We start from the raw sequence: 16,860 nt of genomic DNA on the forward strand, positions 1-16,860 counted from the left end.
TCTGAAAATGCATATCCAGAAAACGGCTCCCGGCACCCCGTTTCTGCCCCTTCGGCACCTCTGCTCACTCAGTGGTTGCTTTCTTTAGCAGCTGCATGGATCCCACATCCACATGCATTGGCTGCAGAAAGAGCTCCATCCTGGGATGCCAGAGGTGTTCGGCATGGCAGCTCTCTGGACCTGCTCTGTTCCCTATCACCACAGGCTGTCACAACAGGCATGATAGCGGAGGGGCAAACTGTTCACTGCCTGCCTCGGACTTTGCTGATTAAATAGCTCTCCGTCACTTTCCAGGCTTAGGGCTTCCTGCATTGCACAGGAAGCAGCTGATTAGACATGCCTTTTATATTCATTTTAAAATGTGGCCTTAAAAATTCTGGTTGGCAGAATTCATTGAGTTGCTTCGCTTTGAATTTCCCTTTGATTTTGTTGTAGACTTCTTAAAAAAAAAAAAACCCTTCCTGCTGTCCTTCGAGTAAGTTGCTCTATTCAGCTATTTTATTTCCTAAACATAAAAAAACATGTCAAGACACATAGTCTGTGAGATTCTTCCCCGTTGGAAGCAAGTACTCAGATCGGTGTCATTCAGAAGGTGAAATTTGCTTTTGTTGTGCTTTTGAAAGCCTAGGAGCATTCCAAACCATCCTTTATACCATGTAGCCACCGTTTAGCAATAAAAAAGCAGTTTGCAATAATCAATCAGGCTTGAGAAAACAGTCCTGTGCTGATGTGTGCATATTCTACCCATTGGCAAAGGGACGCACTTTATTAAAATTCCTTGTAATTAGCGGCGTGCTGATGGTGCTTTCCATAGTGACAGCGTCGTGGGGGACAGTCAAGTCCACGTCCCCCGCACTCCACACCTTGCAGTCCGGCTTTGAGCTTTACTTTTTAAATTATTTTTTATTTTATTTATCAAATATTAAGTGTACAGATTAATGGTTTCGCTCCATTCGTCAATAAGCTGTGCATTGCACAGATTCGCCTGCTCTTCTGCAACATGGAACCACCCCTATTCTCCCGTCACCCTTCCCTGTCTCTAAAACTCCCTCTCAATCTTTCCCGCCCCCCTGCCTTCCCGTCCATTCAGCAGCTGTCTAAGAGGCTGACTTCTTGGTTTCCATACATGAACGAGAAGTTGTATCTTGCTCATGTACATTCTTTTACTCAACACACCTCTAGCCATCCCATCTTTCCCACACCCGTATAGTAATCTATTGTGTAACTTACTGATTTTCTTTACCCATCCGTTTATTATAAAGCACCTAGGGTGATTCTATATTTTGGATATTATGAATAGACCTGCAATGATCTTGGGGGTGCAAGTCCTTCTTAGATATAAATACTTCATCTCAGACCACGTGGTACCTCTACTTTTATGAGGAGGCGCCTTTGTTTGTTTGTTTGTTTTCCGTAATGACTATACTACTGCCCATTCTCACCAGGAGTGTGTAAGAGTTCCCATTATTTCTCATATTTTTATAATAACCATTCTAACAGGAATGAGATGGTCTTTTAACTGCGGTTGTTTTTGTTGTGTTGTTAAGAATCAAACCCAAGCCTAGGACATCCTAGGCAAATGCTTTAGTGCAGAGCTGTGTCTGGAGCCCACGTTCTGTTTCTTTGCGTAAGGACAAAGTTTCATTCTGCAACGTAGGCTGACCTAGGATTTGCCTGGCTGAACTCGAACTTGTGATTCTTCTGCCTTAGCTGTGCGTGTGCTGGGATTACAGGCTTGAGCCAACATACGGCACTCATTGGAGTTAGATTTGCATTTCTCCTATAATTAGTGAAATTATAATTAGCTTTTGTCATGTGCTGGTTGGCTATCTGTATGTTTCATTTTAAGAAGCATCCATATAGTTCTTTAGCATGTCTTAAAATTAGGTTGCTTGGTTTTTTTGATGTTTGTTTTTTGGGTTCCTTCTGTATTCTGAATGTCAGTGTGCAGCGTTCCATTTGCAGGTTCCTTCCCTCAACAGAAGGTCATCTCTCCATCCTGTCGTCTGCTTTGTTGTGCTGGCGTTTCTCATTTTCGTGTGAACTCAGTTTGTTTATTTTAACTTTCGTTGTCTGCGTATTTAGATTACGATCAAATTTCTTTTCTTGCCTACACTAATGACTTAAAGAAGTTCCCTTGTTTTCATGTAGTCATTTCATGGTTTCAGGCTTAAGAGTTAGACTTTTTTTCCATTTTGAATTAGGTTTTCTCTGTGTTGAGAGAAAAGGATCCAGTTTTATTCTTTATATAAGCATGCCCAATTTTGTCAACTATTTATGGAGAGACTATCTTTTTTCCACTATTACATTCCTATCACCTTTGTCAAAACTATTTGTGTTGGGTTGTAGCCCAAGATTAGTCACAGCATTTGACTAATGTGAGGAGCCCTGAGTTCTAGGCATAGCAACACAGAGATACAGAGAGGAGAGAGAGAGAGAAAGAGAGAGAGAGAGAGAGAGAGAGAGAGAGAGAGAGAGAGAGGGCACTACACACATTGTTAGGATCGTTCCTGTCTAAGAACGGACCTTTAATGTCTTGGTGGGAATAAACAAACCCATACTAATGATTGAGACCTATGTAATCAAATTTGACAGTGAATAGCAACGACGATAGGATGAACAGGTTCTAAGTCACACCACCTGTGAAACCATGGAGCTGGGTAGAGTGGAGAGGGGCCCTTCGGTGAGCACGGCCCACTGTCCTCTTTCCAGCTATGTCCTTATTGTCAGTCTGTGGTGCTTTGGGACTGAAGTCATTCTTGTTCTGTTCAAGTCATCACTGCAGAAACACGGTCTCTATCAGAGCATCGAGGATGGGTCTCAGGTCTCGTGACTTGCTGAACTCTGTGCTAACCATGGGTGGAGAGGTTTTTGAAGGCAAGAGAGAGTTCTTTGGTTTACTTAGTGGGAAGTGACATTTACAGTGAGGGTTTCTGGCAACCAAAGCTTTAGGTGCTAGGTGTTCTGTATCTGTGACCCACAGGGTCCTCTTTACCTGTTTTATTTCACCTTACCATTTCCTCTTCCTAATAAGTTCAGCAAGTCTTCCCAGACCGCTTTGTAAGTAGAGAATGTTAAGCCCCAGCCCCAGACTTTATTTTCTTGATCTCTACATAGTCCTGAATTAGTCTAGGTGTAACATGGATTATTAAGGGTTTGGGTACTTCAAGCCCTACTTCTCCAACAATGGTACATATGACTCTCAAGCACAGGGTAAGGTCAGAATTCTTTGCCACTGAATTGCCCATACATCCTGGAACAAAATAAATGCTGAGCAAATATTGTATGAATGAGTGAAAATCATATTGATAAGTGTTCTTGGTGAGCATTTTTCTGTGTAAGTTGACCTGGTTGAGTCTTCTCAAACCAAGGCAGTGTGGACTGAAGTCACTAGCTTTCAAAATCCCATGATATCCCTTCAAATTCCTTTCCAGTTAGGCACAAATTTGTCTGCAACGGTTGATTCAGTGAGCATTTAATAGTAGACTTGGGGAATCTGATCAGTGGGAGAGAGTATATATTGAGCTTTCCTGAGTTCATGGGTTCAACCCTCAGCATCAAAACTAAAAAGTAAACAGTGGTGATGAGATAGTTCACATAGTAATGACAGCTTCAAGCATCCTTGGCTCTAAGTGCTGAGGAGAATGAATGAGCTGGGACACTACCAACTCAAGTTTTCTTGTTACCACAGCAATGTCAATGCTGGTGGCAGTAACTATGCATTTGGCTTACTACTGGAAGTTCTTATTTTGGTAAAATGAATTCATAGAAGCAGGGGGAATGTGGTGAAGTTGGTCTGAAAAGGCTGGCTCGGCACCCTCGCTTCTGCAGGGTGTACCAGCACGTCACTCTAGAACAGCTTTCTCTTGGTGAGGCACCGAGGTCCTCTGTCTTTCTCACCGAGGAGCCTATGCATTGGGTTTACCCTCAATTTTTTCCCAGTCATCCTGCCGTAATAGAAGAACCATTCCACCCTTTGGTGAACAAAAACTGCTTCCCATTTTCAGGTAAATGTTGAGCAAAGTTCTTACATAAACATGGACATCAGCGGCTGCTTGTGTGGTCCCTCCTTCCCCAGTTAAACTATCTTCTTCTTAACCATATCACAAAGCAATCAGATGGCAGCAGCCATCATGGTTGTATGTTCTCTAATATCCATCCCCAACTTTCTTTTCTTATTGTTTTATCATGAGACGGATAAACTAATTTCCGTGAGCATTCTGAAAATGAACTGTGTACTTGTTATTGCCTTCAACACAGTTGCTATAATATTTACTTCAAGGGCATGCTCATGGCTTTAGTCACTTTCAGAACTCCTTTTTCAACATCATCATTAATTTGTTTCTTTTGTATTTTGAAATTGGTGGAATTCAGCTGTATAGGAATATATGGACAAAACTGTGAATAGGTGTGTGTTTTCTCATTATTCAGTACTGGCATGTTTGCCTCATTCTTTTTTTCTCTTTAAATCAGGAAATGTCTGTCGTAGGGTTTCTATTGCTGTGAAGAGACACCATAACCATAGCAACTCTTACAAGGAAAACGTTCATTTGGGTTTTCTTGCTTACAGTATTAGAGGTTCAGTCCATTCTCATCACCGAGGGGAGCATAGTGCTGTGCAGGCAGACATGGTACTGCTTACATCTTGATAATATGCAGGCCATAGGAAGCTGACTGAGACACTTGGCAGTATCTTGAGCATAGGAAACCTCAAAGCCTGTCCCCACAGTGACACACTTCCTCCAACAAGGCCATGCCCACTCCATCAAAGCCATACCTCCTAATAGTACCACTCCTTGTGAGATTTTGGGGGCCGATTACATTGAAACTACCACGAGATCCTAATATTTAATAGTTGCTATTATATATAAGGAATGCTACTTCTGCCTTAAGTGGGGTTTTCAGTCAAGCCTACAGTGGAAATATGATGGAATTTCTTGTACTCTGCAGGAAATGTTTGATGTTATATTAGATGAGAATCAGCTGGAGGATGCGTGTGAGCATCTGGGCGAGTACTTGGAGGCATACTGGCGTGCCACCCACACAAGCAGTAGCACCCCCATGACCCCATTGCTGGGGAGGAATGTGGGCTCCACAGCCCTTTCACCATATCCCACAGCGATCTCTGGATTACAGGTACTGCATTGTTTTGTTTGTTCATTTGGTTTATAACTTTTGCCACTTTATTTTTAGGATTGAATATATAATTAATTAAGATGAAGACTCTGATTGTTCTTAATCTGAAGAAGCATGAGAAAAGGACATAGTATTTTTGTTTGTTTGTTTTAGAGACAGGTTTCTCTGTGTTGCTTTGGAGCCAGTCCTGGAACTAGCTCTTGTAGACCAGGCTGGCCTCGAACTCAAAGAGATCCACCTGCCTCTGCCTCCCAAGGGCTGGGATTAAAGGTGTGAGCCACCACTGCCCGGCAAGGACATAGTATTTTTTAAAACACTGAAGACTGGAAAGATGGGTCAGCAGTTAAAAATGTTTTCTGCTCTCGCAGAGGACCCTGGTTCAGTTCCCAGCACCAACATAGTAGCTCATAACCGTCTGTAACTCCAGTTCCAGGAGATCTGACCTCCATGGGCACCTGGCACACATGTAGTGCCCAGACATGCATGCAGGCTAAATGTTTATACTTATAAAATAAATAGACCTTAAAATTTGTTTTAATTAAAGAAGAAGTCTAACCCTTATGCTGACACTGGCCTGTCACTGACAAAGCCTGCCCTCTCCACCAGTTTCCCGTTCTGGAAAATATCGCTATGAATTGATAACGGGTTTTACTTAGATCAGTTCATCTCTAGTAGACTTAATGTCTAGTCAACATAATTGTTCACAACTTCCACATGGCACCCCAGACAGCTAAGCAGATTCTTCAGGATCGACAGGCCTTTAGCTGCCCTTAACTATTCTTGTCCCACAGACTGCTGACCCTGCCTCCCCCAGCACCTTGTACAGAGTGAGTGAGCAGATTTGGAGATGGTGACAGATCCTCAGTTTCCAGGGGGATCTAGGGGACTGCGTTGGTCAGTGTAGGGAATCGGGGGGTAAGCACAAAGAGGGTTGGAGCTCGTCTCTTCTGCTGCTCTGAGACTTCAGTCAGAACTAGATGTGGCATGCCAGAGGCACTGTGATATAAAATGAGTTCTGCCTTTCTGCATTAATTATTATTTACCATTTATCAAAGAGCTGGAATGGATCCAGACCCCAAGCTGAGGAACATGCAGTCAAATGAGCCTCTTGGCGACATGACTGGTTTTGTTTTAATGGGTTATAATGATAGTCATAATTGAAGATTTTGTAGAGTTAACTCTAAGCTAAATGGCACTCTCTGAAATGCTGTTATAACTACATTACTCCACTGCAGACAGCGCCTCTGTAAGCAGGAAAGCTGCCATACAAATGCATTTCTTTTCAGCCTAGAAATGATGTGGAAGATGGATGGTGGTAGTGTTCAGAGTGTCTGCATGCACCAGCACGATTTCTTGCCTTGTTTTCCTTCTGTGTGCCTGTCTGACTGTAGCATTCCCATTGACGTTGGCTGGCTCTGGATGACAATAAAGGGAACAGATGTATGACCCAGTACACTCTGTAGTGTTGGGGGATCTAATGCTGCGCTTTGTGTATAACACTTAACCCTGCAACTGTCTACCTACAGTAGCTCTCGCTGCAGCATTGGTGAGTTAACCGTGGTGCTCTTTATCCTGTGGACTACTTCTCCAAGGAACACAGGTGTTTGATGGCACGATCTCTGACCCACTGAATACATCCCTGCTGTATGAAGCTGATGTACCTGGGCCCTTGGTTACATCACGTTCCTGCTCTATAATCTATGTGACTTACCTAAGCTGGTAGACACAAACAGACAGGTGTTCCTAATATAAGAGAAAAAAAAATCAGATAACATATTCTGAGCCATCAAATAACTCCCTTAAGATGTTAATTTCAGTTGACAATATTAAAAGAATTTGGTTTATATCTGAAGATGATTTTTGCAGAATTCAGTTAAGAAAGCAAGAGTATGTAAAGTCCTGAATTAGCTGGCCCCACGAGGCTGTGCATTCCTTTGGAAAAAATATTGTTACGAGTTTCACATCCATGTCAGATACAGAAACAAGTGCACTGTTTAGTGGGTAGTACAGATAGTAATTTTTTAGGCTATAAGGATCATCAATCTAGAGCAAAATGAAGTAAGTGTAAAGTGTGTGACTTTAAGAAGAAAGAAGACTTTTATGATTTCATGAAAGGAATCAAATAATAGATCTTATCTAAATTTTATTCCCCAGTAATAAAATAATCCTCATTTTTTTGCAATAGAAGGAGAGAATTATTAAGTATTAAGCCTATCTAAGTAGATTAAGTTCTATTTAAGAATCACCTTTCAGTTCTGTGTTTCAATAGGAAGTATAGCCATGCGGCATCATATATTAACATTCGTAAACTATCCGTAATAAAGCGGCTATAGATAGTGCATCCCAAAGAAGAAGACCAGGAGCTCCAAGCAGAACATTTATGTATCAAAATGCTTTATTTATTAGGTCATATATTTAGTATCCGTTTTACAGAGCCTGTTACTGCACATGAATGAACATGTTCAGGTGAATGAAGTGGACCTTACCTAACCAGTGAACTGTCTGATATTTTAGAGTCAGCGAATGAGGCACAGCAACCATTCTACAGAGAATTCTCCCATTGAGAGACGAAGCCTAATGACCTCTGATGAAAATTACCACAACGAGAGGGCTCGTAAGAGTAGGAACCGCTTGTCCTCCAGCTCCCAGCACAGCCGAGACCATTACCCCCTGGTGGAAGAAGATTACCCCGACACGTACCAGGACCCTTACAAGCCCCATAGGAACCGAGGCTCGCCTGGGGGATACAGCCATGACTCCCGACACAGGCTTTGAGGCTGCCGGAACAAACAAACAAAACTACTCATCTGTTGACAATTTGCCATAGCACTGCTAGGATAAATCAATCATCTTAATTTGGCAAGCACAGCACAGCATCTGCTGTGCGGTGGGCTGCGGTCATTTGATCTAAGGGGCAAGAATTAAATAGAAATACTTTATGCCCTTGAGTCTAGATGGGTATTCGATGCCCAGTCATATAGGTATTTTTAAGTGCTACATTTACATGATAACAGTACCTTTTGTTTTCTTCATAGATTTTAGACACATCAATTTGTAATTTAGGGTACTTATCAAGGCACATATAAAATAATTTCCCGTGTAGGAAATTCCAAATGACCAGTTCCAGTTGGAACCAATTTATAAACCAATTCCTGTTGGAATTTGGGAGAATTGACTGGAAAGTCTACTTGAGCATGTTGAAATCAATTGAAAAATCAGAAAAAAAAAACCAATAAGAAAATCAAAATACTAATAGAAACCCAAAGCCAGCTGTGGTATTTATTTGCTGAAAGCTAAATTTCTACTTCAAGTTGGAAAGTGTAAACATTTTAATAATATGTTAATGTTGCCAGAATGACTTTTCAACCTTACCAAATGTATTGATAGTGCCAAAAATCTCAGAAATCTTAATGCAGAAATTATATAATCGCCTCAGATTCTAATATTTTTATTTTTCCTGATACAGCTGTCATATTCCAAGTTATTTTGCTTTCTGTTCAGTCAGTACTGTTAGTCAGTTCAAAGCTAACAAAATAAGGGGAAAGGAGTTTATTGGCAATGAGAATAAGAAAGAGAAACCCAGGCATGGCTAGTTATAGGACATGGGAAATGAGGTGCTGTTTCTTCTGTAATCAGTCTGCGTACAACTACACACATCTGGAGATCTGAAGTCAGATAGCAGAGATGTGGCCAGGCCTTCCTGGGACAAAGGCAGTCGGCTCCAGATGGGAAGTCATCTGTGCCACCACACCCGACCCTGGCCAGCATAGCTCAGTGTCCTTCCCTGACTACACTCAGTATCTGTCTTTGACTATAAATAATGTTTTAGGAATACACCACAGTTTTTAAATCAAACTAACAACCTTTTTTTGTTTGTTTTTCATGGACATAATCAAATTTGGTACTGAAAGTTACATTTTCGCAAGAAAAACTAATTGGGAAAAGTTAAAACACTGAATTAAAACCTTGCAGGAAAAAAAAAACCTGACAGACTCAGAATATATTTGTTCACTAAAAGTAAGGCACTTTTAACGTGGGGCCCTAGAGAATTTGGGGACTGCTGTGTTTCATTGCTAGTGAACAGCCTTTAGATTTCCAATGAGTGTATGTTTGGAATTGGTGACCCATATCCTAAAGATTAAAGAAGACTTTAATCCAAGAAATTATTGAAATTGACTCTTTTATACAAGAAACAAATGTCTTTATGAAAGGACTTGTTTCTAAAATGACACAATGCATGTGTTTTCTAAAACCCCAACTGAAGCTAGACATAAAGGTCTCTTTCTACTAACAAATGCCTTGAAGTCAATGTTTTGAAAACAAGTACAATTAACTTTATATTGTTATTTTCTTCCAAAATTTCAAGACCTGGGCCCTCAAAGCCATGTATCAGTTCATTCATTTTCCTGATTGAGAGAAAACGTTTCCTATTCTTGACCAGTTGTTCATATCTCTAGTCCCATTGACCTCATGTGCCCTCCCCTCGTCTTGACTGTACGTGCACCCCGTCATGTGCCTGCTCACCTGATGATGAGGCTGCCCGAGATCTTATAAGTAATCTCACACATTTGATACATTTGAACATGGCCTCAGTCAAATATACAAGCTGACATCTGATCCCGGCTTGCCATCTCTTTTGTCATCTAGCGAAGCTTACAGAATCTTCTGTTAAGACATTTAAGAGAGCTGTATTCATTGGGCTCTTTATTAAGCATATAATCTTCCATTACTGAATACTTTGTTAGAGCACAGAAGAGCAATCTCCAGCAAATAAACTCTATTTATTACATGTATAGCACATATTTGCATGAGAAAGAAAACATTAGCCAAACATTTTCCTGTATGCTTTACTGGTTTCTTGTTTGTGCGCATAAAAGCATTCAATTGCGGAGAGTACACTCGGGTGTATAAATTTAGAATAGACTGCTGTTCAGCTTTTTCTGCAGTAGCATTAGCAATTTGGTCATTTAACTACTTTAAGATATTTATATTTTATGGCAGGTAGCTGTAACAGCACTTACATATACTTCCTAGTGAACAAAGGTACCATTTCTTTCAACTTTGAAGATTCACTTGTTTTTCAAACCTCTCCAGCTTTTCTTTTTCCCCTTTTTGCTCTTCCATGTCATGCTGAAAGAGGGAGGCCCATTTACTCTGTACACAAAACTCATCCATCATTAGCCATCAAAAGTTCGTACCTAGTTTGCTTTGCAGTCCTGTCCAAAAGCTAATAACATTGAAAAGGGTAAAATGTATATTTTTGATGGATGTATTTACTATTTCATTTTAATTTGGCATATCTTTCATCTTCCTCCTCTAAGTTTCTCTCCTCCAAAAGAAGAAGAGATATGACTCTTACTTTCCTTTTAAATGCTCAGAGTTGCTTGTGTAAATGACAGAAATCCAAATATATACCAAATAAAAGTTTTACTTTTGTGCAATATACCAAGAACCTCTAAGAAATTCCACAGTTACTTTGTTTTAATTCATTTCACTCAAAATGGCAAATTATGACAAGCAAGAGAACTATTTCTGCATCATTGGAGGCTGTTTTCACTTACAGAATAAATCACGGTAGAATTCTGTGGTTCTTTATGATCAGTAATAATGCAGACTCATCCAGCTATGAGGAACTGTAGTCCTGGGAAAGGAAGAAATGCGCTTTGTGGGTCCTTGTGCTTATTCCCAAGGCTATAATGTTACGCCACCATCATAATCAACACTGTTACCTTGTTTATGCTAACACTTAAAACAAAGCCTAGTGGTGTTTACCATTTGCTCTCATCTCTATATAGCTCTGATGGGGAGATTTGGATTGCTAGCGATTAGAGGCATGGTTGTCCTAAAAAGACTCTGAATTGTGTGGCTATTCAAATCATTGCATTTCATCCTTAATGGAATGAGTTTGAAAGTCTGAAACAAATTGAGATAACAATTAGTTCTACTTTAAATAGTGTGTTATTTACTTTCTCCAATTTATTATTGTTGTTTGCAGAAATGTATTTTTGGAATGTTAACCTCTTCATACCTGCATACTTGAACTTGTCTTTTGTGTGGGGGCCTTAAATTTCATAATAGAAGAATGGGGGAAGCAAAAGGGGAATGAAGACAAGGAGACTGTGGCAAAAGAAGCTCGCCATCTTCAGCTCTTTAAATGAACAAGATATGGAGACAGTATGTCTCCAAGATATGGAGACAGCATGTCAGTTAAGAATGTTCTAGGCAACCTTAATTTGCAAGCTAGTATATTTTCTTATATAATTTTATTTTGCTATTTGCTAAAAACAGAAGAACACAACACCAACATACAAACTGCCCTATCTCTCTGATGATATGTGCACTACCTCTTCTCTAGAGAAAACAGTCTATGTGTAAAGGGAAACGTCCTGGTTGTAGAGCGCTTGTTCTGACAACTTTGCCGCAGTTGATGCTTAAAGGTGTTGAGATACAGCTGCCCTGTAGATTTACGTGGTGTTCAAATGCTTTCACCATGATTTAATTTCCATGTCAGTAAGATTTTCTTGGCATTGATTTATGACTTATCATGACATGAGTTTAAGAAGAAGCCATCCTAGGAAAGAAAGCAAACTGAAAGGAACTACCTCTGTGTGCAAAGGGTGGCCGATAGGTCTGAGGAAGAGAACTCCAGAGACCTGCTGTTTTAAAGGCGGAGCTGGTTGATCCTCGCCTTGCATGGGCACGGAGGGTGTGTTGTAGCCACTTACTGGGTGTGGATCTGCACTGTCTAGAACTCTCATGTAATTGGAACAAACGTCTTGTCAATGCTTCAAATAAATGCTTCTGTAGCCCTTATTCCTTTATATTTGCCTTTGTCTTTCATGACAGTGTTACACTTTTTAATTATATAAAACTCATCCTTGAATAACCACGAGTGAAAACTTTACAGGAAATTATGTAACAAAATGTGTTTTATTAGTCCCTTATATCTTTAAACATTGTCAACACTGTAACTGTTATCTAGGCTATGGACTTCAGCTGTGTCTGTGTGGCATCCACCCGTCCTTCTCTTTGAAATCATAATGATGATTAAACCAGTCAACGTAAGAGCTGTTAGGTAGACATAAAGAATAACTTCTTGTTGAGTTGAGAAATCTAGTTAATCGAAATAGCAAAACTAGCTCATTTGGGCAGATAGCCACAGCATTCAGAAATAAATCTTCAAGATTTCTTCTTGTGTTAAAAGAGCCTTCCTCCAATGAAATGCATCCTCTGATAGCAATGTTTTTATCTACTTGTAGATAATTTAATTCCAAATGCTGCATGTCATGAAAGTATATTATGAGGAGATTAGAAAGTATCTCATCGGATAATCTTAATTAAGGGCTGTAGCTCCCACTTGCCATAAATACATATAAATAAGAGGGAACAGTGCTGAGCTTTGGGGAGTTATAATTTTCCATGAATCTTTCTTTTTGGTGGATGTAAAATGTTCACACAGAGAGGGAAGAAAATGTCTCCAGTGAATTCAAAATAGTTTAAGGAATACACTGATTCTTCCTCGTTTGAAAGCTGTAAAGAGTTAAAATGGGAGCTGGGAGCTGACAGTAACAGGCCTCTAGCTTTTCAAGCATTCTGAGTTATATTTTGAACACTTCAATCTCCCAACAAATGGCTATATCTATATTTATGCAGGGGCCTTTCTCGCCCTACTCACATGCCACTTCACACACTTCACCGAGATCAGTGTGAATTCCGTATGCACAGGGATATTACCGACGCGGGGTCATTAACGCTATATTGTTGCATACTATTTTTTATATGCCTTACAATATTTTCTGGGATGTTATCAAAATGAAAGCATTTTATTGCCAAAATAAACCTATGTTGTTACTTCTGCATTAGCAGTAGAAAAATAATGTAGCAAAAATATATATTGTACAGTACAAAATTATAATATATAGATATATATTTTGCCAATAAATGAAAATAGATTGAGGAGAAAGAAGCACATTTGTTATAGCACAAACTTACAACAAAACCCACTGTTAAATTTGGCAGTCCTGTTTTTAGAAGTACGTAGATTTGGTTCTGTGTTTTATCATATTTATTTCTTCTCTCATCTTTGTAACTTTGCTGCTTGATGTTTTCCAGCAACTTATTTCATAGCCTTCGATCTGTGAGTGTAATTTACTTATTTTTTCCTTACATAAAACATATGAATTTTAGTTTGTGTTAAGACTCATACTATATTATTATATTTTCTGTTCTTGTTTCTCCTCCTTTGTTAACAAATGGCACACAGTTGAGCTCACGGCTCCTCTGGGCTTTAGATGTTTGAAAGTTTATGTTTTTCCCAGCCTCAAGTTAGAGATCAGTAAAATGTCCCCAAGGAAAAATATTAAGTAGGGGTTCTTTGTTTTGTTTTGTACTTGATACTATTGAAGCATAAGTTAACGTCATTAGCTGTATTTTTTTAAGGGGTGGGAGGGAATAAAAAAATAACATTACTAATAGGAAACATACTAAAAATAATAATGGTGAAATGATATAAAAAGATTCCCCCCTATTCCGAGGGCTGTTGATAATCCCAGGCTATTCCTACGTCTCTGCTGATGTGGTCGGGAAAATGCCTTTGTCAAATAACTTTCCTTTTATTTTGGTTATTTATTTTCATAATTTGTCCCTTTCATTTTTGTTATATAGGTATGCATAGCGTTCTGCAAGGCATGCTGGGTAAAATACACTATGCAAATGTATGTGCTGCATGCTTTGTTCCTTCTGCTCTAGTGGCTTCCAAGAAAAAAATGTGGTGTTATTTTTGTGAACAAAGACATTTAACAAAGAAAATGCAGAGTGCATGCATACAGTATCCTAATTTCTATGGATTTGTTTTATGGAATTTAAATGTGTACAAAAAACTGCATTCATTTTTTTCTTTTATATAATAAATTAAAAAAAAAACACTGAAACCAGCATTCTACCTCTCATTTATATTCTGGAAATGTACAGAGGAAATGCCAGATGCCACAAAGAATATTCCTGTAGCTTTTAATGGAAAATAAATCTATACATTTACTCTGTAAAGAAAAAAGATTCAATGAAGTGACTATTTCCTGATTATTCTGTTAGATTCTGAGTTACCACAAAAGAATGTAGTGGTGGAAAGGATGTACAAATTGTACATACATGTGGAATATACCAGAAAAAAATGTGTGAAATAAGGCTAGATACAGAAAGTATACTATGTAACCCTTAATGTTCTCAAGACACCATTAAATGGTTAGTGTGGCAATTGCCAGAAGTTTCCAGAATGACAGCTCTGGACTTCTGTGATTGGGGTAGAGATTGCGACTGGACACACGCACATACCCCGGCGTCTGTTGCCTGTGTTCTGTATCAGGATTGGAATTTGACTTTCATCCCACTGTGGTGGACAAGAAGCTCAAGGGAAATATGCAAGACGTTAGTAGAATGAGAATCACCAAATCAGTCCACAAACTTGAGCACATTTAATTTATGTGAGCTCCCTGAAAAACCAGGCAGAGTATAGATTAACAGACCCAGCTACAGTTAAGAAAACCAAAAGCTTAGTGTCACTTCTTTCTTAGAAGTATTTAATGCGCGCTCACGCGCGCGCGCGCACACACACACACACACATACACACACAGCAAAGACCCTCCAGCTAAGTAGTAAGCTGAAGCACAAAAAGCGGCTTGCAAATACAAGGTGTTGGCTGTGTGAATAATTTTGTTATTGGGGGGCTCTTACCTAAGACCACCCCAACAGTCAGCCGACAATCTGAAACTCCCAACTGGGAAACGACAGTTCCTTGCTGTTGCGTTAACATGGCATATGCTTGAAACTACCTTGCTTGCCTTTAGTACATTTCCACTGGGCTGTAGGGAGAAATCTCGTCTTTTCACATAACATACAAGTCAGCATGGTGAGTTCGCTGTGGACTCTAACCACCGCCTTCCAGCAATAACTAAGTACAAGTTACTCAGCATCTGTTACTGTCGTAGCTTTGTTGCATGACCATTAGATTTGCCTTGCAGTTTATTAGTGATGTCCACTTCTTCCTTTGTGAAACATCAAACTTCTTTCAACAGGCAGTTGCTCACTTGGCTAAAGTTTATCCTCAGTCAGGCCCCTTTAAGGCTGGTCTTAGTTGGGGCTTAGACTTAGACTTAGCACCCAGGCATCTACTGAATGTCCTACTTGTGAGTTTTCTCTGACTGAAGGGATCATTGTATATTAATGACTCCCAAGCCTTTGAAACAACTAACTGGGGATTATTTTGCAATAATCCTGGTATGTTTCCCCCTAGAAATGGTTACTAATCAACTACCTATACAAGCCATATGGCACCGAAGACTCAATGGTCTCCTAGTTCAATTTCTGTAGATTTTCTTTCTTCCTTCTCTCAGTGACTCTATTTCCTTAATTTCAGCTTCCCTAACTATGGGAGCACAGAGCAGTGTCTTTGTGGTAAGGGACCATCTTACTCTTATTTGGCTGTCCACCCTCCAGAGTTAGCTGGGAAATGTTTCTGCTAGGGCAGAAATACAATGCACTGATAAAGCTCATGGTTTCTCTTTAGTCAGGGACCACAACCCAGAATCTGTTTTCCAACACCTAGAAGCAGCTGTTTTCTTGTGTTGTATCCAGTGCTCTGCTTATTAACAGTAGAATGGTAAAGCAGATGTCTTATGTTCTCATATCTTAAAGCAGAAGTCTTTTGTGTCATTTTGCTCATGACTTAAAAAATTGATAAAATGTTTAGGAGGAGAAACAAACACTTTGACATCCTTCATCAAAGTTTTCCAGTTACAGCTACAGTACCAATTTTGTATTTTATCTATTAAAGTTAGTGAAGATGCTACAGCCAAACCCATCTCCCTTTTCTTGTGAGGGGCACTTGGAAAATAGTCTAAGACCGTTTCTGGAATAGAGTTCTAAAACATGAAATCCTAACATCACAAGTAAATATGGGTCTGGCATACATTAATAAGTTGCCAAAGATGTGTGGGAGTTTGTAAAACTGTCTCAAGAGTTGCTAAAGCGTTGCCTACACTGGATGAGAATGGAAATACTAAAGAGTTCATGTAAATCAGTCATGCAAACATCACTTTTTCTAAAAAGCCTACAGGCTATTAAATAATTCCAGATTTAATACTCTAACTGTACAGACTAGTGTAATGATTTTATTCTCCTTTACGAATGTCTCGAAGACTGGCATTTGGACACAAGTGTCCAAAGACGACGAAGCACTCCCTTTTACAGTATATGGTTATGAGGAGTCTGGTGGAAAGGTCCAGGGCTTCATTTCTTGGGGCTGTTGTGGATGAGGTGGTAACAGGAACAGCTCCAGGGGCCTTTCACAAGTATTCCACGTTTCCCCATCTCTACCTTTTTTTTTTTCCTTCTTCCTTTTTAAAAATCAAAGTTAAAGAGAATAGGAAAAGATGAAGCCACTTCTGCCTTTTGTTTACTTTTGTGGAAGAAGTAGACAAGCCCAGTTTCCTCTCTCCTAAGTACTCGGTTTACAGTAGTCAAGACTATCTGAGTATTCGGGTAACCTCAGAGATCAACCCTCTGGCTTCTACATCGGGAATACTGAGATCTAGAGATTTAACCTGCTTAGCTAAAAGGAACTAAGAAGTAAACAAAACCAAAAAAGACACATGGACAAGAACTCTGCTGATCAAGTTCACCAATGATTACTTATATTTTAGTTTCCAACCACTTGTCCTACAGCGGAC

General features: G+C 39.6%; 1 protein-coding gene across 5 annotated transcripts in view; it reads left to right on the plus strand.

The window, feature by feature from the left end:
* The window catches only part of Cacnb4 (calcium voltage-gated channel auxiliary subunit beta 4), a 253,473-nt gene extending 241,524 nt beyond the window's left edge, over nt 1-11,949 (plus strand). For all 5 annotated transcript variants that reach the window (XM_075985214.1, XM_075985215.1, XM_075985216.1 and 2 more), the window contains 2 exons: nt 4,951-5,136; nt 7,651-11,949. In XM_075985214.1, coding sequence (XP_075841329.1) covers nt 4,951-5,136; nt 7,651-7,911 — 447 coding nt within the window. In that variant the 3' untranslated portion in view covers nt 7,912-11,949. The remainder of the gene's footprint in view (nt 1-4,950; nt 5,137-7,650) is intronic.
* The last annotated feature ends 4,911 nt before the right edge of the window (nt 11,950-16,860 follow it).

Source organism: Microtus pennsylvanicus, chromosome 9 (assembly GCF_037038515.1).
Source record: "Microtus pennsylvanicus isolate mMicPen1 chromosome 9, mMicPen1.hap1, whole genome shotgun sequence".
Taxonomy (NCBI): Eukaryota; Metazoa; Chordata; class Mammalia; order Rodentia; family Cricetidae; genus Microtus; species Microtus pennsylvanicus.